We start from the raw sequence: 25,374 nt of genomic DNA on the forward strand, positions 1-25,374 counted from the left end.
GATTCTTTGATATTGATGTCACTATTGACTTTGATTATAAATAATAATTTTTACTTTTATATATTTTTATTTATATAGTATATATAATTAATATAATATTTAATAAATTTTTTAATTATTTTAAATATTTTAAAATTTTATTATTTTTTATGAATTAATTTTAATTTATTAATTTAGTTTTTATTCAATTTTAAATTTATTTTAATTAGATTTGGGTGATTTTTTTGTGAGTAGTAAAAATTAGTTCGAGTGTTAAGTATTAATTTTTTATTCACCTTGAATAAGATATAAGGAATTTAATTTTAATTAGGTTTGGGTTGTGATTTGAATTTAAGTACTTTAAAATTAATGAGTATCTTTGTTAATTAATTAATTTATTTATTTTTAATTTTTTTCATAGAAATTATTAATAAGGTGTAGGTGAATGTGAGACTATGTGTGCTTGACAATAGGGTCATCTAATATTTCCTCGAATAAGCATTGTCAATTGAAAATAGTCATTTCATTTGAAAAATGAATTGATAAATCTTTATGTCGTCATTGGAATTTCGCGTGGAATTCTTTAAAGGATTTTTTTTTTTGAAAAGCAATAATTTTTTGAAATGGACATAAGAAAGGTAATAAGTAGACATGTATATTTAAGATTCGATCCAAAATTTAGAGGATATACACAAATTATTTCATATGTTTATAAAAAAATAAATATAAATATATTAGATTCAATTCAAATTTTATAAGATATATAGGAATTATTTTGTATTTATTAATATGTTTATAAATAGATATACAGTTTAGATTAAATCCAAACTTTATAGGATATACACAAATAATTTCGTATTTATTGATATGTTTAATTGGATATATATTTAGATTGCGTCCTAATTTTGTAAGATATGTACAAATTATGTAGTATGTGTTATTACTTTGCCTTACGCGTGAAGACTTATTACTTTAGTTATTTTAAATAATAGCACTTTTGAAGTATAAATAACTAAAATTTCGTAATATCAATCTACAAATTATTGAACATTATTAGAATTAAAGAAATATTTTTAATGGCAGTCATTCAAAGCGAGTAGATTTCTTGTATACAAATTGGATAAAGGGTATTAATATTTATACTAAAAATATTTTTAATGATAGTAATTCAATATAATTAAAATTCTTATTTACAAATTGGAAAATTTTTATTAATATTTATAATAAAAATATTCAAAATAAAAACTTATAAATATTAATTATTTGAAAATAATTAAAAATGACAATATTTAAAAAATATTTAAAATAACTTATAACAATTTAAAATATAATGCAAAAAATGTTTGTTTTTGTCAATTAAAATGTTCTTAATATTTGTAATTAATATATATTAAGTTATGATCTGTGCGTTGCACAAGGATTAAATATAAGACACTCACTCATGCAACCTATGCAAAGCTCATACCACTTTCAGATCCTTTTGAGAAATGCTTTCCAAACATCTTCTAAAACCAACACGTCATTAAACAAGAAGCCCATTGAGACTAAAAATATGTTATATATATATATGTGTATTAACATTGTCATATTCTAAAATTTTGACTAATATTTCATCATTTTTAAAAAAGCAAAAATAGTAAAAAGGCAAAAGGGTCAATGAGTATGATTTAAAAAAAAAAAAAATGGTTTTCAAGTAGGATGTGATATGCCACCCACCTTATTTAGAGCAATCAAGTAGATGTGTTAAAAAATTAATGTGTGTATCATTATCCATTGCCACCCACGGCACCACCGTGGGCGGACCAATGTTCAGGAAAGTGGTGTCACATGACACCGCTCAATTAAAAAAAATTATTTATTATATTATTTTTTTAGAATTTTATATATTTAATAATATTATAAACTTATTAATTTTTTTGTAATTTTGTAGAAAATGGGATCAAAAGGTAGATTTTATTAAAAATATTTATATATTAATAATATTTAAATATTCTTGTAAAAAATATTTAAATATTATCAAAAAATAATTTATATATTAATATTTAAATTCTACATGAAAAGATAAAAAAATTTCTTTTTATAATTTAAGATTTTATTAAAAAAATTAAAACCTAAACTACTCTCCCTTTTTAAAATTCAAAATTTACTCTTAACACCTATAGTGGCGTTTCTCTTCTTGATCTTTAGTTGTGTTTTTCATTCTGTCGAAACAACTCAACTAAATTTCAATTGTAAGTAATTTTCAATCCAAGTTAAGTTTTTAAATATTTAATGTCTAAATAATTTTTTATTAATTTGATAGTTTGGATTTATAATTTTAAAACACAAGTTACGCAATCGAATGAGTGACGAGTGAATGAATGATTACTTAGTAATATTTATTGAAAAAAATATATTTGATGGTGCTTATATTGATATTATTATACAACGTTTTCAAAATATAAGCCTTAAACTAATGAGTAAGGAAAACGTTTTCAAAATATGAAAAATCGTAATGTACAATTATAATTTTTTAAAATTTTTTTACTTTTGAAGTATTAAATAAATGTATTGAATTTATATTTTTTTAATTTAATGTTAAAGCTTCTACTTTATAAATTTTAACATATTTATTTTTAATTATCATTTTAATTATGACACAATTCAAAAAAATTTCTAAATCCATATTTTAGCACCACCTACCAAGTGTCTTAAATAACAAACAAAATATATGCATTTTCTCTTTTTACTTGGTTATAATTTCACATGTAGGAACAATTCAAGTTTCAATTAATGGAAAGCTTTACATGTTGGGAAAACCATATACAAGTGCCTAATAGGTAATTATGATTTAATTTTTTTTTTTTCATATGAAGGGGTTTCGAGTTAGCACATTGTACAAGGTATTGAGTAGTCAATGTAGCTATTGAAAAAATATGAATTTCAATACACTCCCTTCAACTCTCCATTTTCTATATGCATTTTTCAGCCCTCAAGGAAGAGAGCTCGAGTGATCTAACTAGAGTGCCAGGTAGGATTCGGTGGAAGTGGGACCCACGCGTCTGTACATCTAGAAATAAAAAATAATATATTTTTTTTAATTGGAGTTTAACCAGATGATGGCCCTCCAGCTCAGACGCAAGATCCTCAGACATGCCCTCCCTTGGCTGCAATCTGCGGCGGACATTCAGCTATCTGGACGGGACCCGCCTCCCCCAATTTATCGTCTCCTTATATATTTATCTTTCTCATGCGACATAATATATAATATATGTATATAAAAGAATAATTACTTATTACTAGATCACTTGATTTACCTTGTTTTAATTCTTTTTTATTTAAATACATGTGTAATGTTTTATTATATTAAAGAGGTGATAAAGTATATTTTTCAAAAAAGATAAATTATCAAGTAAATTTGAAATATCTTTATCACATAAATATAAATAATCCATTTATTTAAAACTGATTTGTTATAAGTTAAAGGTTAATCTTAAAATTTAATATAACATTAAAATATGTTGTTTTTTCTTGTTATTATTTTTTTGTGATAAAATTTTTATGCTTACGTATAAGTGATTTGACACGAGTTAAACATATTAAATAGATTTTTTATTTTTAAGAAAGATTCATTAGTTCGTGATACGTCACTACTTCATGATATGTAACCAACATCTCGGCAAGCTTAAATTCTCAAAATCCCTTGATGACAGAAACACCCTTGTCTAGCTCTATCCTTGTCTCGCCAACCTGCGTCTAAAAGGGAAGGCCACCAAGGGTAAACCGACATTTCACAAGATTTCAGACAGGGAAAGCCGAGGTTTCCAGTTTCCGCCACCCAAAAAAAAAGACAAAAGAGAATGTTTAACGTTTCTCATCTGCAAACGAATCTAATCACACCCCTAAAATCCTAACAATAATCACCGTCAATCACTCATCAAAGACCGGGGCCCGCGAAATTTAACGTCCATGATTAAAAATTTCGCTACAACACATCGCACTCAATAACCTGCGTCCACGTTTCTGTAGCTTCTTCCCTTTCCAATTCCGAAACAGATCTGTTTCTCTCTTTAATTTCTGCTGCATTTTGTCTCGATTTTTTTTTCGTCTCTTAAAGGCCACTGAAGAAAAGCCTGAAACCCTAAAAAAAAGACCTGGTTTTGTTAAAAACCAGGTCTTAATAATTATATAATAATCATTAGTTTTAATCTTTAATTAATCACATTTTATAGTATTAGATCTCTTTATAATCTCCTTTTAGCTTTCTGAAATTCCATTTTGCTTTTGAAAATCTTCAATTTTGGTCTCTTCTCTTTGAAGCTTCGTTGAGCTTGTTCATCTTTCCACTATGAACGACCTTCTAACGGTAACATTTTGATGCTTTGTTTTTATGTTTTTGTTTTATTTTTCGATTTTTGGTTATTATTTTTTTGGGCGTTTGTTTGTTTCTGTTGCTTCTTGTTTGGATCTAAGGATTGTTGATTACGATATCAACATTTTGGAATTGGATCGTGATTAACAAAGGAAAAAAATAATATTTGAGGATTTTAATTTTGTTGTTTTTGTTTGGATGCTGTGAAAATGGAGGACAATTGGAATTGAAAATTTTGAATGCTGAATCTTATTGTTTAGCATACTAGTGAGCTGAAGTTAGAAAAGAAAAAGGCTCAAAATCGAAAATGCTGAAACTAAGCAGGAAACGGATCAATTTAGATCTTTTTTTTTTTAAAAAGAAGTTACTTAATTAATTGTAGGAGATGAAGACTAGAACCTATAGCTTAAGCTTGTCAGCGTAAACTATTTTACATTCATTTTTTTTTAAACTAAGGACGAACGNAATGCCTACCATAAATCACTTTGGGGGGGGGGGGGGGGGGGGGGGGGGGGGGGTTGTCAATTGACATTTGCTTTTAGTTATAATGAGGATATTTTAAGATTGTTATCTTTGTGAATTTTTGGTTGCTTACAATGACGAATGACCTTATCCTTCTTCAATTTTGCTTACTAATAGTGTCATGGCTTGGTTGAATTCAATTGTGATTACTGGCTTCATATTTGTTGCAGGAGTCATTTGAGATCCCTCGAGGTCAAGGATCCCGAGGTGGAGATATTGAGCTAGGAGCTCAAATGAATTCTGGAGAACTCGGCCTTCAAAATTTCTTTAAAAAGGTGCTCTAGACTTCCTTATAGATTTGTTCTTTGTAAGCTAGGCAGAAGTACAAGCAATACAGTTTCAACTTCTATTTCTTCCTTTTGTGTTTCATCTCTTAATATTTATTCTCAATTCTTTGCTATAGTATAATCCAGCTTGATTCACTGCTCTCATACTATGTTTTTTGTCTTTGCCAGGTTCAAGACATAGATAAACAATATGAGAAGCTGGATAAGCTACTCAAAAAGCTTCAGGTATCTGATTTAAAATCTTTTGCTCTTCCTTGTATTATGGAAGCGTATTGTTGGTTGCTGTCTTGAGTGTTTTGTTGAGTATGCGCTTAATTTTAGGATCCTACTGTCTCTCTCTAGCCATAAGACCTAAAGCGTGAGATTATGAAGGAATCTTTTCTATGTTGTTGAATTCCTGTGTAATTTTGCTAAGTTTTTCCATTTCTTGTTTCATGAATTAATGCCCAAGATAACTGAACATAGGTTGATACTTAAGAGTTGAAGCTTGCCTACATAATTGCAGGGATGATTCGTGAGTGAGGAATCCTGTAAACAACTCTATTGAATATTGATTAAGATGTTCTGCTGATGTCATTTTCATTCGAATCTTGTGTGCAGGATGCACATGAGGAATCCAAGGCAGTGACTAAGGCTCCAGCCATGAAATGTAAGCAATAGCCTGTTGTATGTTTTTCTTACATTCATAGTTTCAATAAAGCTGCAGAAATAAAAAATAAAAAAAAACACATGACAAGGCCTGTACTTGTATTGTTTCTTTACATCACTTTGCTATTAAGAATATGATAAATGCTTATTCTTCATGCAAATGAATTTTGGTTAAATTGTTTTGAATTTAATGCTCATGATGGATGCTATTATCATCTGTAGCTATCAAACAGCGGATGGAGAAAGATGTCGATGAAGTTGGAAAAATTTCTCGTTTTATAAAGGCTAAAATTGAGGAATTGGACAAAGAGGTAAGGCTACTTACTACATTTATTTTGGCTATTTGCTGTCCATAGAGTGCTCATTTCATTATCTTGATGTTGGACAGAATTTAGCCAACAGGCAGAAGCCTGGATGTGGAAAAGGAACAGGTGTAGACCGGTCAAGGACAGCAACAACTCTGTAACCTTCCTTTGTTTTTCTTTTCATATCCCTTTTTAGTATATGATCTAAGCTGTTATGATTATTAGTATTGTGGATTGAAACATGCTTAGCAGAATTCAGTTTATTTTATATTTCTTGTGGTGAAAAGTTTATAGTTTGACAAAATCTAACACAGGATTAACATGGCTGCTACCTTGTTGTTGATTCTTCAAAAGAAATTATTGGTTCTATTTTATTTCTTGCAATGTGAATGACTGGTGGTAATGTAAAAACTAATTTCTTTTTTATTTTGTTAAATTAACTAGAAATAAGAAACCAAAAACTAAATTTTATTTATATTCATTGCTAAAGTTGCAATGTTCAAGCTTTCTGTAATATTGAAACTTGTGTTGTTAGCGTATTGTCAAAAAGCATTTTTTATATCTGACGTGCAAGGGCATAAGGAGCAAATGTAGGCTTCAAGTTAAGGAAGCTTGTTTTTGTACTATGTTTTATGATAGATTACATTGGTCGTGGTGTTTAAACTAGTCAGTAATTTTGGTTCATTATTAGGGCAGTATTGGAAAGAGCAGTGATTGTTTCTTAACTCATAGTTTTGTGTCATCCAATATATTAATGATTACAAAGCACTACCCCTCCCACCCCAGCCCCCAAAGAAAAAATAAAGGTTAAGAATGATCTTAAAATTATGTGGCCAATTTTGTTTCCACCTTTATTGAAATGCTTTTTATGGGCTTGATGGGATTTTATCATATTTTGCAACTGTTTCTGTAACAGTCATCCTTTTGTTGCAGTGCGATTAAAAAGAAGTTGAAAGACAAAATGGCTGAGTTTCAGGTAGGTCAGATATAGATATATTGGGATGTAGTTATTTGCTCAGCCAGTACTCTCCTTTCTTCTTAACCTTACACTGTTCTTTGTGTTAACTATCACAGACTCTGAGGGAAACCATCCATCAGGAGTATCGGGAGGTTGTTGAGAGACGTGTTTTCACAGGTTAAGATGCTCACCTGTTACTTAATAGCTACAATATTGCATGATATGTAGCTAATATTTTATCCTTACTTATTGTTATGATTTTCAGTGACGGGCGCAAGACCAGATGAAGAGGTATGATTTAATTCATTTTTGATATTGAGTAATTCTCTATCCTGGTTAGCACATATCTGATTGTTCAACAATGTACAGACAATTGAAAAGCTGATTGATACTGGAGATAGTGAACAAATATTCCAGAAAGCAATTCAGGAGCAGGGACGAGGCCGGGTTTGTCTGAAACTTCCTTCTTCTTTCTCCCCTTAAACTAGTAACTTTTTCTTACTTCCCTTGTTCAATTTCAGGAAACTAATATTTTTCTTTCATCCTTTAAACCTTCTTTGCTTTGTAGAGTTTCTTGGAAGGATATGATATAAACTATTTAGAGTTTTAAAATTAAACTTTCATTTGAAAGCTTGAGGACTGGTTCTCAGCATTCTCTTGTATCCCATCTTTTAAGCCTGCATTGACACGTAACCTTGTTGTACTTTAGTGGGACTGTATTTGGGTGGAAGAGAAGTGATTAGAAATTGGTTATGGCTAATCTATTGTTTGATGTGTTTGCAGATAATGGACACTGTTTCCGAAATTCAGGAGCGCCATGAAGCAGTGAGAGATTTGGAGAGAAAGCTGCTTGAGTTACAACAGGTACTTAATCAGTTTGTTTGATTGAGGTGCACTGATTTGATTAAAATATAAATCTAGGGCTATTCCTGTACTTCCAAAAAAAACTTGAAGTTTACTCCTCAGCTTCATTGCTTTGGAATGTCGTGGTGAAAAGCATATATACTACCCATACAGACTTTAATTAGTGCTCATTTTATTTTGGTATCTGCATCATGTGTGTGTATACTGAATTTATTATGAATTAGGGGCAATTAATCACCAGATCTTTGAATGCTTTGGAGCAAGTGCCTTTTGGAAATGTTTTGAACAAAGAATCATTTCCTTTATGTGCATTTGTGCAATGTGGGCAGATGCATGAAAATACAGATCACCCAATAGGAATGAAATTGCATAACTATTATACCGAGAGGGCGTAATTTTGGAGCACATAATTAAATGTTCCTTATGCAGATATTTTTGGATATGGCGGTGCTGGTTGATGCGCAAGGAGACATGCTTGACAACATAGAATCTCAGGTAATTGAATCAACAATAGAAAAGACATCAATTCCATATCTGACAAGCAGTATGGATATAGTCCTTTTAAACCTTGCAACCAAACAGTTTTCCTCATCATTCCAATTTTCAGGTCTCGAGTGCAGTAGATCACGTGCAGTCAGGCAATACCGCCCTCCAAAAGGCGAAGAAACTACAGAAGAACTCGAGGAAGTGGATGTGCATTGCCATCATCATCCTCCTCCTAATTGTTGTAATTATCGTGGTTGCTGTGATTAAGCCCTGGAGCAGCAACAAAGGTGCTTAGATTGTTGTGTCATTTGTTTTTGTATAAAAGTATATGAATACGGTGAAAATGATCCTTCTTTCGGCTGTTCCTGTTAATAACTCGAGGTCTATGCTACAAAACCCCCATATCTCGCGTCTGTGTGTGTTGGTTGAATACTGTTATGATTGAAAATTTAATATTCTTTTGATATATTAATATAGTAACTAAAATCATGCCTTGGATGATTGTTTCACTCTCTTGAATCTTCCTTCCAGCAAATGAAACTGTATTTAATTATATTCTTTTGCCTTTTATTATCAAACAAAAAAATTTTGCTAAAGATTTTAGAGAGAGAAAGAGATTGGATAATGAAAAAAGGAAGTTGTATTTTTATTTTCCATTTTTAATTTTTTTCCTATTATTTTAATTTAATTAATAAAATAAAATAAAAGAGCAAAAGACTTTTTCTCTCATGCGGCTATGGGAGTTCCTCTTCTTCCTTCGCACCTCCGTCACCTTTTCCTTCTCTCTGTAAGATTAAAAATGTGAATATAAATTTCATATTAATAAATCAATGATTATTAAATTTCATATGAATAACTTCTGTTTTTATAAAATATTAAACTTTTAATTTTATTTAATAAAATTATAAAAAAATTATTTTAAAATACGAATAAATAAACTAACTTTAAATAGAATATATTTTGATAACTTTATGAGACAAAATCAATAGTTTAACTTGCGTGAGGATAAATGTTATTCATCAAAATGTTACTTGAGAAAAAAAATTATGAATTTATAAATAATATACATATCTATGCAAGTAATGTAAATCTAGTATGGAGTTTTAGTATAAAATTAAACTGCTGCATGAAATGTTAAATTATGAATTTATTTAGTTTAATCAGCAGAGGGCCCCCTTGGCCTGAGTGGTGCAGAGGAAAATGACCCTCTGTCATAGTCTTTGGTATGTTTTTTGTCTGCCAATGATATTGATTTTTGCCTCTAATTCTTCAATATTCGTTTGTTTGCTTAAGAATTGTTGATACTGAGCAAGAACAAACAGAGGACCATGTAAACTTGCTCAAGCATTGATCAAAGCAACATAATTTGGCTGGATAATAATGACTGACCAGACAAAAAGTTGAAGTATAAGCCTTCCTTTTAACAACTTTTCCCTTAATTACCAAACAAGCAAAAAAAATTTACTAAAGATCACATATGGTAAAAAGAATTGTCATAACAAAACTATCCCTTTGACATCCTTTCTCTATGCAAATTTACACTCTTTTAACAGGAGAAAAAAAAAAAAAAGGAAAAGGCAGTTCATGAGGCACAACAAGCAAAATTGCACCACCTTAAAGATATTACAGCACTGAGTTTTAGCTTCTCTCCCAATGCTATAAGCCAATCTAATGACTACATGTCTTTAGCTCTGAAGGAGATGAGTGGCATTTTTATGGCTCAGGCCGTAATTCATCACTGCATCAAATCTTTCCACTGTATGTTAGAAAACTTTGATGTATAAGGCATATAACTAACTCTTTGGTTTCTGTGACTGGAGAGTTACTTGATTCTACTCAGGAATAAAAAATTGACTACTTATTGATCTCAAAAGATTAGACGGGAACCGTGAAATAAAAGAATGGCTTTGGCTGTTTACCCTCGTGTCCCAAAATTTTTCGCTCGAGAAGAATTTACTGGAAACTGAATTCCACCGGTTGATGATATAAAGAGGAAAATGTATCATCTGTTAATCCGATTAGTCATCAGGATCCCATTCTTCATCACTATCAATCTGTGAAGTTAAGCTACTTGTGACATCAGCACCATCGGATTCTAGCTGTTCAACCACATCATTGTCATCTTCTGCTGATTCAGTGTCATCATATTTAACCCCTTCAGCCCCAGCTGACTGCATCCATTTGGGGCACTCCTCTTCACCTCCATACAAGAAACCGCCATCTTTGTCTTTTGTTTGTTTTGTGATTTCAACAGATGAAATTCTACAAGAGCATTCAGGAAGCGGGTGCGATAGAAATGAGGCTGGCTTTGCCAACAGCGATTGCCTGATAAGGCCATCTTCACTCAAACTTCTGTTGAGATGCTCCTTAGCTGATAGTGTCCAATTACGCTTGGGATGGTACATATCATCACGGGTACTTTTGAAAAGTGCAGCAATAATTTTCCTGTTCGACAAAATAAAATAGATGGTGTTAGAGATAAATATAAAGAGAAGTAATTTTATTCAAAGAAAGCTTGCATCTGGTGGCAGGCCAACCACCCGACAAAAGGAAAGGGAAACAAAACTGAAACAGGAAGTTGATTCTAAAGTGAGGCCATTTACAAGTTGAATGGCACTTAAAAAAAAAAGGCAGCATTTTCGGATTTTTACAGGAAAACAGTCTCGAAAGTATTAAATCAATTTATTGTCAGAAGTTTTACATCCCTCCAGACATATTTCAGGAGGTAAGTATAAGAAAGTTGATATGAAGGCGGCAAGTGGATCTTTCAAATTGCAAAGATGTATAGCATAATTTGGTTATAACTTAGCAGGGGTTTTTCATTTTCTTTATAAACTGTAAAAAGGACAAATTTAGTTTCAATGCTAAATTGAAATACTGTTTTAACCATTTCAAAATTCATGAATTTAGCTTTCTGCGTATCATACCTGTCTGGTCGATATGACCTAGAAGAAGCCCTCTCATACAACCTCTGTCCTATAACTAAGCCTGAGAAATCTGGCCATCCACTACCATCATTGTTAAAACCAGGAAAGAATGCATCTGCTTCCACAGAGACTATATAATCAAGGGCATCCCAAAGTAACCTGTGAGCTTTCATCCTAAGATCCATAGGTGAAGGATCTGGTTCTTTGTCACTTTCAGTAATCCAACCATACCAGCCTTCTTTTTCATGTTGATATATGGGCCTATCAGGAGGTGGAGGAAGGGGCCGTGGCCGTGGACCAGCCCTGTTCCACTCTTCTTTAAGTTGTTCCTCACTTTTTGGATGAGGTAGTTGAAAAGTATCTGGAGGAAGAGGTGCTTCAGGACCAATCAATTCCAACAACTCCGTCTTGCTGCACAACGAAGTGAGATCCACTAGGTTTGCAAACATAGCACGTAGAGGGATCAGAAGACGTTGACCGCCAAAAGTTTCAGAGCCTGCCAGGTATATAATTGTTTTAGAAGGATAGCCCATTGCCCGAAGGAGAAGTCCAACCTGCAAAAATTCGGGAATAAACATATATAAGTGAAGCGCAACCATCCAATACTGTTGTCATTAAAACATCCTTATGTCTTCTTGATGGAGAACTACCGTAGGCCCTCATTAGGCCTTATTTTTAATAGGGTTACATTGGAATTTCCAATTCACATTAGGGTATTATCTTATGTATTGTAACCATAACTACTTTAGTTTGGTAATCTTATAAAGGCTCTGGATCAGTGGAATCAACTCAGATTCTGTGTCTCCAAGTTGTTCTTTATTCCCCCCTCTGCCCTCTCATTTCCTCCCGCTATTTCCCATCTCTTTCCGTCTTCTTTTTGTCTACATTCTATTTCTCCTCCTTTTTTTGCATTACTTTTAATATACTGAATATGTATGTGATTCCTAGGCTGTTGCAACATGTGCTAAAAAAGCATAAGTAGCAAGTTGTTATTTAAATTACAAGCAATTAGCATTTTTCCTTTTAAAATCCATTTCCCTCATTTTGAGCATTGCATAGGTTAGATTAACTAATTAGATCCTGGTAAGATAGCTTTCTTAAGAGATCGCTCCGCTACACACCATTCTTCCCAAACAAATTAGAATTCAGAACCAATAAAAGTATGCTTGCAAATCCACCTTTTATTGTAGTCCACTCCCATAATGAGAGGTTGGTGAAATTTTAAAACTCAACAATTAGGATATATAAACTTTGATATATAAATTTCAATCAGCACAACTTGCAACAAGGAAATTGTTGGGACTATGAAGGAATTATGCACAAATAAACAAATAGAGAGCAAAAGAAAACTTTCAAAAACATTATCACCCCCTGCTCTGCAATGGTGAATTTTGTTTGTAACATACCTCTTCAGGCATGAGAGGACATGAACCATTTTCTCTACGCAAGTGTGAGTCAACGCTTAGTTCTTCATTAATGATCCCTTGCTTGATCATCTGATCCCTTCGGTATTGTATAAGTTCTGTATGAACATCCTACAAGAAGCACCAAATTCCAAGATAGAGTATAGAAAATCACATAGAACTGGATGAACATGTAGATTGAATTCCTTTTTTTTTTTTTTTGTTTATTTTACAAATTCTTCAAAAGAATGAAAGAACGTCAAATGTTGAATTTGTTATAGACTAGAGAAAATAAATGAAAAGGGGGATAAAGAAAATATGCAACTTAAGCTAGATGAAGGATACAAGAGGCAAAAGGCATAAACAGCTTACCTGGAAAAGTTCAGCACAGCCATGATATGCCAGGGTGTCCCTTACTAGACCAGGATGATATGCTAGGAAAGGTTGTCCCCAGGCTTGTAGCCTGCAGGAAGATTAGAAAGCTCAGATTCATCAAATGTAGGCATGTAATAGTTGTGTACGTATAGTTGCAGACACATCAACAAAAAATAAGAAGCATAGGGAATCGAATAAATCTTGATTGAGCAATGGATTACTTCTATATATTTTACACTCATGCTCCAGTGTGTTAAACTGTAGCAGAAAGTCAAATGGAACTTATACCTCTCAACCATCCGGCGGCCAAGGATCTGAATTTCAGGACGAAACTGGAGTGCATGGAAGGCAACTCTGCATCTAAGCCTCTGAAACTCGGACATACTGGGTGGAAGAATCGACTGAAAGGTGTATGGTTACTGCTTTAATATTAATCTTATAGTTTTTCATTGATTGAGAAAGTATGCAAATCACAAGAAACAGTAAATACTTTTCAATAAATGAATACGTAACACATAAAAATCATACATGCTTGACCTCCATGCCATAAATGGGCAATAGCCTTATATAACAACAGATGAAAACCGATATGAGTTAACTAGTAACCTTGAATGCTAGAATAAATTAGACTAGAGAGCTAGAAAATCACTGTAACCCAGAAGCAATGAAATTTCCACCAAGCTGAGCAGACAGAGAACTTAAATATGATAAGAAAAATCCTGACAAGAGTGGTCAAATGAATCCAACACAGATTCAGACAACAGACAGAAAAAGATACATCAGATTCACCCGTGAGGTGTGGCATATTTCACCTTACCTAACATGGAAAAACCGTCACGCTTGGTATACTTGCTTATAAATTCAGGAATTTTTCCATACTACAGACGGAGATGCAATCATTACTAAGACTTGTAAGCACGAAAATCATACAAACATAAAAATGATTATCAGACTGTCCGTTAAAACTATTTTGCAACAGCAAACTAAGGCCTGACATGTACAGGCAGAAAAATTAATCTTCCTTTCTCCTTGGAAAAAATCATCACCTGGCAACATAATATTTTTTGCAGAGGGAGGACTTAAGTAGCTTCAAAAAAATAATGATAGATCAAAGATGTTTTAATGTGCATGCACACACAAAGAACTAAATAACATTCATAATATTAGAGATATGCATAAACTAACAAATAAGGGCCAATGAAGTGAGAACCGTGCCCCTTGAATTTAGAGAGAACAGATAAGTGAATCTTGGAACAATACATGCACTTTGAAAAGCAATTTCTGTAGTTGGAGAGAATATATAGAGGAATCTTGGAAAAAGGACGTCACTTTATCAAACATTTGTTTTTATGCAGTTATGACAATATATTATGTACAATTATAAGGCTTTGAACTACCTGCAGGCACCCTCCATCAGTAATAATCAACCCAACAACCTTGGCTTTCTTCAAGCTTGGCAAAATTTCTTTGACATAAAAACTTGGAGAAGCAGAATTTTTGGGCTTGAAAGTAGGGAACTCATTCTTTCTTCTTGCAGCCTTTAAATACTCAGGCAGGCTTTTCACAATAATTACATCATTTTTAAGTGATGCAATGAACTGCTCCTCATCATAAAGATAGGAAAAGCTTTTGAATTTATAACTGTATAAAAAATAAAGGGGTAACAATATATCATTTACGGCCCGAAACTGAATTTACAACAAAGACATTAAGAAACTATACCTGATGCCTTTTGAACGTGTACTTTCTTGTATCTCTGGAATTACAAGAGTAGCATTTAGAAGCCTGGATATGGTGACAAGATCACAGATCTAGAAATTTAACAAAAATGTTATGAACGGCCAATAAAGAATAGTAACAAAATGACTTTAATACACCTAACAGATCATACCGAAGATCTTATCTTCTCGAATCCACCAAAGATTTTTGCATAGATGAAACCATTATTATTATCATTCGGAACTGTTAAAAGAGAGATGATCAATTACTAATTAACAGAGTAAAAGAATTATTTGAAGCTAGTCAAATATCAAGCAACAAGGACAAAACCAAACAACATGTAATGTTTTTGTTTAACTGAATGGTAAACATAAGAAAGATTGCTGTTCTGATAAAGCTTATTTAGTAAAAATCAAGAATGCTCTGACTTTTCAGTTAGTTCTTTTCAGATTACACATATCATTGAGATCTCAACCTAATTAACTGTTATCATAGAAATCACAAAGCAAATTTTAATCTCAACAACTCCTTAGGATTGCTTGCCCCTGTCATATACCACTTTTGTCACAAATTTAAACTTAAATAAACAAAGGTAAGCCAGCTAGTACTAGGAATAATGTGCATCTCTGATCTTCATCACCAAAGTAAAACTTCTTATAACGCTCAATATGAAGTGCTACAAAGGTATAAGTGCCACAAAGATTGTCCCATTCCCAAGTCCCAATTCATGAAATAGCAGAGTTCCACATTTCAAACAAGAAAAACATAACCTCAAACACACCTCAACCATCAAGAACTGTTAAAAAGAAGAAAAAAAACAAATGATTTCTGTTGCTAATAAAAGACATAAATATATTTATGGCTATTCAACTTCATGGGAACACATTTAGCTGTCCTTCACAAACCAAATAATGAAATTTAATTTTCAACTGATTTGGAGATAAGAATCTACAAACTTGAACTAAAGCATTACAAAAAATTGATGCTACTTCCAAGATTAACAGTGCTGTAACATTTTTGAAATTGCAGAAATCATCTATCTTTCAGCTTCTTCTATTGATCGCCAAGTGTTATTCAGATACCATGTTGGGGCAATATGATAATTAAGAAAGCTGAAAACATGATCCAATTTAACTGAAGAAAAAAAAGGTGCAACCTACACAACAAGATAAATCTATTTCATTTTAAAACTATATCCATCCAACAAACCTACTTAGTGAAATACATGTGCAAATTTAGTTAAATTTTGGCGGTATAAAAGCATAATACATAATTAGGTAGTTTAAGCAAAACCCTTTACCAGGATAGCTGTTTCTTGGGTTTGCATATGGCTGCAAAGACTCCAAAGACCTCACAGCACCCCATAGCCTCTTATTTCTGCCAACCTTTAACATACAAGAAGAAAACAAAGATCATCAAATCAACACATCATACATGGAAACACATAAAGATAAAAAATTTGTAATCCGAATCTGAAAAACTTACCGGTGATCCAATATTAGGAAAATCATGGCTTAAAGCATCTTTAGCGCTATACTGGACTAAATTCATACTTGAAAACTTTGTCATTGAGAGATGAGCGACCAATGATCCCAAAGATAAAGTCAACACAAATAATGCAACCCATTTTATCTTAGATTTGAATACCATCTTAGCTCATCAAAAAATATTACTTTTTGGATGTTGGATTTAACACCCAATTCTTCCTACACTCCAAAATTAAATATATATATAAAAATCAAAATCCCCAAAAAAATCACAATGAAGCAAATCAAAGTAAAATAAAATAAAAGACTCTTCCTTTGTTACCTGGAAAGTAATATAAGCTCCCAGTGAAGAGAACCCAGTTTAAAAAATCCACTTCCGAACATAAAAGAACCCAGATTCGAATACAAGATTTAAACCTTTCGCCTTTTCCCTTGATTTCTTTGGCTGGCAAACAGGGAATTGGGAAGTGGGTAGAGTTCAAATCTGGATAGGAAGCAAAGGATTTAAGACAAAATTGTCGAGACCCAGATTAAGATTTAAGATAGATTTGTCTCTTTGGAAAAGGAAAATTAAAAGCAAAACAAAAAAAAAAACTTCTTGTGAATTTTTCTAGGAAAATGACAAAAGAAACTAAGCAACAAAAATAAAAAAGATTAAAGATTGGTAATTGGTATCTATATTATATATGGAAGCTTAAATCTGAATCAAAGGTTTTGGTTAAAGTTTATGTTTTTTGTTTCTGTTCTCGTTTTTTCATATTTTGGTGTGTAAGCGAAGTTTGAACAGAACAGAACAGAACTGATACAAGTGAACTTTGGGATTGCTTTTACTTAAAAAGTACCAACCAAAATCTAAGCTAGAAGACTTTCTTTTGTCTTTTGTTCTGATTTTGTTTTTAATTTTTTTAATAAATTCATTTTTATTGGGAAAAATTTTGATTTGAGGTTATTTGCCTTATCAGGTTTATAAGGAAGAGATTATCTGATTAATATAAGATTAGATAAAACTATTAATTACTAGTATTTTCATAATACTCATATTCCTTGTTTATTAAAACTCTAAAGCAACTCATATATCTTAAATTCTTTACTTGAAAGATAATCCTAATATTAATTGATAAGGGATAAGTAGTTTAAAAATATATATACTTTGCTAAAGTTTTAATATTCTTTAATAAATAGTTATTTAATTTATATACGATTTTGTATGTTTACATACAAGCTCAAATGTTAATATAAAGATGAAAAATGAAATGCCCAAAGAAGTTTATACTAGCATTTTTCTATTGATTAAATAAAAAATGGGTGACCCAAAACTTGAGATCTAGGTAAGACTTTCAATGCCAACTGCCAAGGAAAACCTACACCAAAGTTTACAACTACACATTATATATGGCATTTTCTTAGTGACATATAAATTCTTTAATTAGAATAGGGTTTAGAATTGATAAGGAAAAAAATGGGTTTAAAAAGTTAAGGCCAATGAAATAAATAGAAATGAGAAGTACGATATAAATAATCTAATACATATAGTCAATGAGATCTTATGTTAATAGTATGGAGACAACTTTAAGACTCAGACATATGAATTTGTTTAGTTATATGTTAGTTCGTTTATTAATTTTTTATATGAAATATAATTTTTTATTGTAATTAAAAATTTTACATGTATTTATATAATTTCATAAAAAAATTAGTTATTTAATTACATTGCCATTATTTTTTTATTTTTTATTCTTGAATTTGTCCCATTCAACACAAGCAAAATCTTAAAAACTTTTTTCTCATTGATGATATTTTATTTAATTAGAAACTAGAAGAAGAAGAAGAAGAAGAAGAAATACAGGCAAATTGAGAAGCTTGATACAGTTAAGGGATGAAGCGAAGCACCAAAAAGAAGTCATTTACATGAACTCCATAGAAGGAGTTAACCTAACCCTCACGACGCTTCTACGTTTCCATAGCTCATACAAGGACATATGAAAGGCATCAAAATCAAGTGGAGGAACATTCCATTGGAAATGTTTACGTACTTTGACTGCATTGCTTTGCAACATCGAGTACTCTTCGTTGCTTATCCCTTGAAGGATTTTTTTCAACACCGGGATATCGATATGGTGAACAACAACTGCGAAGCTTTTCCAGTTTAGTATGTCTGTGAATGGAAGGTCGTAGTGGTTGGCTAGAATTACAGGAACGCAGCCGTAGAAGAGGGCGTCCGCGACGCGGGCTGTGTTTACTTCGAAGCCCTTGACATGGATGCAGAACTTGCTGCCCAGGAGTTGCTCGGAGTAGGGTGTTCGGAGGCGTCCGAAGTGTGCAAATATCTCTGTGTCATTGGCCCAGACTTTGAGAAGAGCTATACGTACCGGAGAGTTCACTGCTCCGGCGAAGAATGCAAGCCTCTTCCTGTGTAATTTCATTGTGCTATGTTAAAAGTTTCAAAGGTATCTGTGTGAAATTGCCAGTTCTATAAATGTAAATTGCTTACCTTTCCGATGTAAGAAGGTTGGGAGGATCGCCTTGCCTAGGCCAAACTTGAGGCATAGATGCATCCTTGTGAGGGAGGTAAGAGCTTGGAAAGTAGGTTGAAGAGCAAACAAGTTGAATGACGTTGAGTCTTGCTACAAATGCCTTATCGAAGGCAATCTTCCCAATGGAATGGCAAGCAACATAGAAATGATCAGCTCCCCCGGTTCGGTTCCAATAAGGATACTTGCTGGTGATATTGGAGATATAACTCTTGACAAAATCAGGGATTCCATGAACATCGATTCTTGGGTCAGTTCTCATTGGTGAAATCGAGAAAGGCATGTAGAAAAGATCAGCCTCATTAGGATCCTTGGTGATGAAATGGGATTTCATCAAAGCTTTCTTGAACATGAGTTCACTTGCATAGTTTCCTTTGGAATCAGAATCCGGAGGCAAGAGCACATTTGCAAAGGGATCATCCTTGCTATGAGGATACACATAGATCTTCAAGCTTTTGTTCATTTGCTTGTAGTCTTCTAGGAAGAGATCACCATCATGGTATACTTCCTGGTTATTTGTGTAATTCCCTGAAAATTTTTCAATGCATGAACACTACATATCAAACTATTATCCTTTTTTTATTAATTAAAAGTGCAAAATCCAAATAATCCATACCATTAGTTAAGCCGAAGAGATTTCCTAGAAACCATTGATTGGCCCTTGCCAAACGAGCCATTCTTGAAGGATCAGCAAACAAGTCATCATTGTCATTATTTTCAAATGGAATTGTTGGGATGGTTTGATCGACTAAGGAAGAAACCGAGGCTGTTCCAGGCAAAGTCTCGAGGTAAAGAGTGGTTTGTGCATGGTTATTGGTGACATCCCCAGTCGTGGAAATGTAAATGAAGATGAGAAGAAGGGTTGTAAGAGCTAAACTGATAGGTAAAAAATAGAAAAACCCTTTGAAAGTTGCAGGGAAACGGTGCTGAGAGACTTGGTAGAGGAAAGAAGATGATTTCCCCATTAAGAAAAGGGAAAAAAAATAGGAACAGAGGAATTTTCCTTAATGAATATTTTTGAATGAACGATTTATATAGTTTAGTTGATAATGTAAGGTACATTGATAGACAGCTACATCCATTAAATATAATCAAGATGAATATGATAGTGAACTATTAAAAGAAAAAATGTGTACAACAGGCTGCTTTCAGCATATAGTTTTCATTAATTTATGAAAATTGGATTGTCTTAAAAATAAAAAACATGTTACAGTGTTAGCTTTTCCTTCATTTTCCTTTCTCAAATTAAACAATTTATTATAAAGATATTCTATTCTTCTCCTTGCCATATTTAATGCATGCCATCCCCATCACTAGTTTTAAACTATTTTGGATATTTAATCCATGACTCTTTCCATATTTATACGTTAAATGGGTGTCGAACATTCATTCAATAATCAATTAATTTTTTATTATTATTATTATAAATACACTATACCAATCTAATTTCGCTTGTAAAATGTGAAAGCTCTTCTAAATGGTATGCATAGGATAACCTTTTTTTAAAAAAGCTAAATGCTAGTGATATTTGGTTCAATAGCATTTTCAGATTGATGTCATGGTTAGTATATTATTATGATTATGAATATTATTATTATTATTATTAATTTGCAATCTAATTTATGTTTGCAACAGTTCTTACCTAGAGTCAAGAACAGCAATTTCTGATTTTATGTTCACAAAAGAGGAGAAAAGAAAGGAGGGTACAGCAAATTTGGTCTGCTTAGAACCCAACCCGAATGGCAAATGTATGGCCACCGAATCGGAGTTGGCTACCAGCATCAAGTCATTGTCTTCAATAAAGCACGTGCGATGGCCATTTCCCACATCCCATCCAGGTCCAGCCAGTCCTGTACCTTTCCAATTCAATAGCTTTTCATGTCATTATTATCTATGTCAAATACATGTTATTCAAACAATTATGGAAACAACTTATACAAACATAATTGTTCTTATATTAGTAAAGTACTCTTTTTATTTCGAATTAATTGTTTGTTCATGTTCAAATTCTTTGATATTTTACATGGAAATTCATCACAAATTAATAGCTAGAAATGAAAGAATCTCTATTGCTAGGAAGGGGGGACCTCAAATTTAATGCTGCTTGATTGATTCACATTTGATCATAGTGGTATAAATGACATGGAACAGCAAATATTAAATGAGAGTTCCAAAGGGGACCATGAATACGAACCATTACTGCACCTCACATTTCTCATCTGCTCAAAGAGAAACCAGTTCTTACTTTTTTTACCAATGTACTATATTTAAACTCTTCAATTCAGGTTCTAGTTCTGACCCTTTTCCTTTCCTTCTCTTTAAATGTGACATAAATGACAAGTCCAGACTATTTAGGACAAGAATTGATTGGGTTGGTTATTTACGTTTTACTTGAAAAGATTGGCCATTCTTTTTATTTGAAAGAGGAGAAATTTGATAAGTTTAGTATTGAATCAAATGTTTTAGTACGATTTATTGATATTAAAGTAATACAGTACGTGCTTGAAGATATTTATTTTATTTTTTTAATGAGAATAAATTACCTTATTAAATAATTAATTTTGATAAATATATAGTAATAATAATGTTATTAAGAAATAACCATTATATATATATCATTGACAGGCTGAGAAATTCATGAAAGGCTAAAGGAAAGCTGCTCACAATTTGCATAAAATTTTCCCTCACAATGGATTACTTATGAAAGTATGAAGATTTACAATATGAGCATGCACTGCATTTTAATGATAACCTGAAAGTACTTGCAATATTTTTCTACTTTTGAAGATCTAAGGTTGTAAACTTAAATAGCCTTTTGTCCAAGATGAATCAAGATTGTAGCTCTATTAATTGACACACACCAAAGATTTCAGCTGCATATATTGAAAATATGTAGATTTTCTTCTCATGTGTACAAAAATGGGAAAAAAATGCAATATTTGAGGAAATTAAAGCTAGAGCTTTATGGAGTGCAGATGAACAATCATGGTCCATCTCCCATGCCATGATAGACCAGAAAAACAAATCATAAGTGGGAAAAATGGGAAAAAAAAAATCCTAAAGCCTTTGGAACCCACCAGAGATTTGCTTTGAGTCTTTATATGTATTCCCTGGAAGCACTGAGCCGAACCCTCACAGAACTTCTCCTAAGCCACAGCTCATACATAGCCATGTAAAATGCATCATACTCAACTGGTGGAACATTCCATTTGAAATGTTTCCTCACCTTCAGTACATTGCTTTGCAACCATGAGTATTCTTCCAAGCTTATTCCTTGAAGGATTTTTTTCAACACTGGGATATCCATGTAGTGTACAACAACTGAGAAACTCTTCCAGTTGAGAATATCAGCAAATGGGAGATCATAGTGGTTAGCAAGGATCACTGGAACACAACCATAATGCAATGCATCTGTTACTCTAGCTGTGTTAACTTCAAAGCCTTTGACATGGAGGCAGAACTTGCTTCTGAGTTGCTGCTCCCCATCATCAGTTTCAAGTCGTCCAAAATGAGCAAATACTTCAGTATCATTTCTCCAGTGTTTTAAAAGAGCTGCTCGTACCGGGGAGTTAACTTGTCCAGCAAAGAAAGCTAGTTGGTTCCTGCAAGCAATTTCATTTTGTTTACTTCAGAGATGATTCATCCGAACAAGATTACCGGTGTACATCTTATAGTTAAAAATGGTAAAAAAGTTCACCTTTTCGATGAAACAAGTTTTTTTGGATCTTGTTCTTTAGGCCAAATTTGTGGCATAGAAACATCTTTGTGAGGAAAGTACCCTGCTGCAAAATACGTTGAAGAGCAAACAACTTGAATCGAGTTTTCTTTGGCTTCAACTGCTTTGTCCATGGCTATTCTGCCAATGGAATGACAAGCAACATGGAAATGATCGGCCCCTCCAGTTCGATTCCAGTAGGGGTATTTATGACTGATATTGGAGATGTAATCCTTGATGAAATCTTGCAGTCCTTCAGGGCCAATTCTAGGGTCATGACGCATATCAGCAATTGAGAAAGGCATATAGAAAAAATCTGCCTCATTCGGATCCTTTGTTATGAAGTGGCTGTTCACAAGAGCTTTTTTGAAGTAAAGTTCACTGGCATAATGACCCTTGGGATCAAAATCCACTGGCAAGAGCACGTTTGCAAAGGGGTCATCTGGCTTATGAGGGTAAACAAATATCTTAAAGCTCTTATTCATTTCCTTGTAGTCTTCCAGAAAGATATCAGTATCATGATATATCTCTGTGTTACTCATATTGTATCCTGAACAAAAAAACCAACAGGTTATTTCCCATATCGGCTTGTCTTTATGCAATGCTATTGTGGATTGGTTCTAAATTTGCTGATATGAGGTTACATAGATTGCCATGCCTCAAGCCCTATATTACTCATTGTTATGGCTAAAATGAATATCAGCAGTCTGCTATCATATATTTCAAGGGAATTAAATTGAGGACATGCTCTACATATATGCCCATCATGGGAACAGAGTAAGTTATTAGCTTTACAGTTATTCAGCAATTCCAGCAGGTAGAGACTCTACCAATTCATTCCTGAAAATCAAAGTTCAATGCAACCTTGAATTGCAATTATCAATTGCCTCTGTCTCCCTAAATTGCTTCTATCATGTCTCTATGCTTTTGCTTGGACCATCATTTTTAGCATCATTACTAGCCTATGTTGAAATTTAAGGCAAAGAAATGAGCAATCTAAAAGATCAAGTCTAACTCAAACTGCTTTCTATCAAACAATTCTAATCTCAATAATCATTAAAAAAGAATATATATATATATATATATATATATATATATAAAACAATATTCATAAGCTAAACAAGGTCTAGGAGCACAAAACTCCAAATTTACATACCACTAAAAAGGCCAAACAGATCTCCTAGTCCTATGGACCATTGGTTCTGCTTTGCATAACTGGCAGTTCTTGGTAGATCAAAGAATAAATCTTCAGCAGTGTTGTCGATTGAAAATGGAATTGTCTCCTCATTGTCAGTTGAAAATGAGAACAACTGTTCAAATATAGAAGAATTTGTTGCAGGTTCTAGGTAAGGACTTGCTTGGGGATTGGTAAAAACTCTTGAGGTAGAGTATATGTAGATGAAGATGAGAAGAAAGCTAGTAAAAGCTAAACTTATGGGTAACAAGAAGAAGAATATTTTGAAAGTGGGGGTATACTGCTGCTTGGAGACATTGTAGATTACAACAGAGGACTTCCCCATTAAGAGTTAGAAGGCAAGTTGCCTAAACAAATGATGATCATCTAAAAAACTGAACAGATAAAGATTGTTAGTATGCCTTATATAGTTTATCTCATTGATTTCAGGGTGTACTGACATATTATTACATCAACTATAAATGGTCATGAACTCAGAATAATGAAAAGAATCAAATAAAAAAATGTGCATGATGTACCATTTACAAAACTATATATCAGGCAGGGTTGTTTTCAAGGCATGTTGCAAGTGTAGCTTTATTCACCTCTAACTTGAAGCTTTCAGTCAATAGCAAGTCACTGATTTGAAATTAAATTCCAACATTTTGAATTCTTTGTCATGATTTTGTCCCTGCAACCATGCAAATAGCAGGTGAAGGAAATGTCAAGATCTTGAATATATGGAAATGAAATACCTGGAATTGAAGGGAGGTTCCAAAGAAATTTAAGAGATCTTTTCTTTAAAAATTGCCAAGAAAAGGTAAAAAAATTCTTACTTAACTCTTTACAATCAAATATTATAAACAATTACAATATACAATAAGCAGTAAAACTTAAGTATTTGTTTATATACAAAGCTATATCAGATTTCCAGCAATAGAAGCTTTCTAGGGAGTTGCTATTGTGTGATAAAAGCTGCAAGAATCCTAGTAATGCAAGAAAAATTTGCTCCAAGCCATATTCTAGCTATTAGACTGCCATGAAATGTGATAAATATTGGAATATTGAGTGGGATGGCTTTAAAATTAACATCTAGATCTATGATTTATCATGAATACAAGAAAAATTAACATCTGGTCTCCAAGACCTACCAGCTAATGAATTATCATGAAGAATTAACAAGAAAAATTTACCCATATTTAATGGAGATCAAGAAGTGAGCATGATGAATTAACAGTAAACACTTTTGTTATTCTGATTTCAGCTTTTGAGCTCCATTACCTTATCAGCAGAACAATTCAAAGGTTTCATCTTCACATCAGCAATCGAAACTTATGAACATTGTCAAACAAGGCATGCCGGATAGCCCAGATCACTCAGTGTAGAAGCTAGGAGGCAAAAAAGTGCAGTTACTGACAATAATCAGCCCCAATTGCTTCTCTTTCTTTATTCATTTAAAATTTTTCTGAATTAGATAAAACAAGGAGTTAATAGAATACTTTCCTGTGATTCCAACAAGAGTTGGACATCATTTTATGCCAACATATTATAGCTGGAGGAGAGTCAACATAAAGTTGGAGAAATCCAACACAAGGGAGTGACTCCCTTGATAATGGCAATAACTCCTTTCATTCTGATTCCCA

At 32.6% G+C, this 25,374-nt stretch overlaps 4 protein-coding genes across 5 annotated transcripts; 1 reads left to right on the top strand and 3 right to left on the bottom strand.

Moving 5' to 3' along the window:
* On the top strand, positions 3,974–8,909 carry LOC18599845 (syntaxin-132). Its single transcript, XM_018121559.1, has 13 exons — positions 3,974–4,324; positions 5,023–5,127; positions 5,308–5,364; positions 5,740–5,788; positions 6,010–6,098; positions 6,176–6,249; positions 7,026–7,068; positions 7,167–7,227; positions 7,316–7,341; positions 7,420–7,497; positions 7,834–7,914; positions 8,344–8,409; positions 8,522–8,909. Exons 1-13 carry the CDS (start codon positions 4,307–4,309, stop codon positions 8,693–8,695), a joined length of 921 nt encoding a protein of 306 aa, XP_017977048.1. The 5' UTR covers positions 3,974–4,306; the 3' UTR covers positions 8,696–8,909.
* Positions 9,836–17,115, bottom strand: LOC18599846. Of its 2 annotated transcripts, XM_018122208.1 has the most exons (11): positions 16,634–17,115; positions 16,310–16,530; positions 16,125–16,209; positions 14,997–15,067; positions 14,828–14,916; positions 14,503–14,746; positions 13,394–13,506; positions 13,103–13,193; positions 12,734–12,862; positions 11,328–11,881; positions 9,836–10,845 (listed from the first exon to the last, which is right to left on the bottom strand). In XM_018122208.1, the coding sequence occupies exons 2-11, from the start codon at positions 16,472–16,474 to the stop codon at positions 10,419–10,421; spliced, it is 1,968 nt and encodes a 655-aa protein (XP_017977697.1). In that variant the 5' UTR covers positions 16,475–16,530; positions 16,634–17,115; the 3' UTR covers positions 9,836–10,418. The 2 variants fall into 2 exon arrangements, with proteins under 2 accessions (XP_017977697.1, XP_017977698.1); XM_018122209.1 differs by lacking the exon at positions 14,997–15,067 and having other exon boundaries at positions 14,828–14,861.
* LOC18599847 (probable glycosyltransferase At5g03795) lies at positions 18,079–19,807 on the bottom strand. The gene is made up of 3 exons (XM_018120623.1): positions 19,459–19,807; positions 18,803–19,370; positions 18,079–18,720 (listed from the first exon to the last, which is right to left on the bottom strand). Exons 1-3 carry the CDS (start codon positions 19,805–19,807, stop codon positions 18,216–18,218), a joined length of 1,422 nt encoding a protein of 473 aa, XP_017976112.1. The 3' UTR covers positions 18,079–18,215.
* LOC18599849 (probable glycosyltransferase At5g25310) lies at positions 21,668–24,128 on the bottom strand. The gene is made up of 3 exons (XM_007030006.2): positions 23,714–24,128; positions 22,540–23,107; positions 21,668–22,444 (listed from the first exon to the last, which is right to left on the bottom strand). Exons 1-3 carry the CDS (start codon positions 24,075–24,077, stop codon positions 21,940–21,942), a joined length of 1,437 nt encoding a protein of 478 aa, XP_007030068.2. The 5' UTR covers positions 24,078–24,128; the 3' UTR covers positions 21,668–21,939.

The sequence above is a fragment of the Theobroma cacao genome, chromosome 5, assembly GCF_000208745.1.
Source record: "Theobroma cacao cultivar B97-61/B2 chromosome 5, Criollo_cocoa_genome_V2, whole genome shotgun sequence".
NCBI classification, from domain to species: Eukaryota; Viridiplantae; Streptophyta; class Magnoliopsida; order Malvales; family Malvaceae; genus Theobroma; species Theobroma cacao.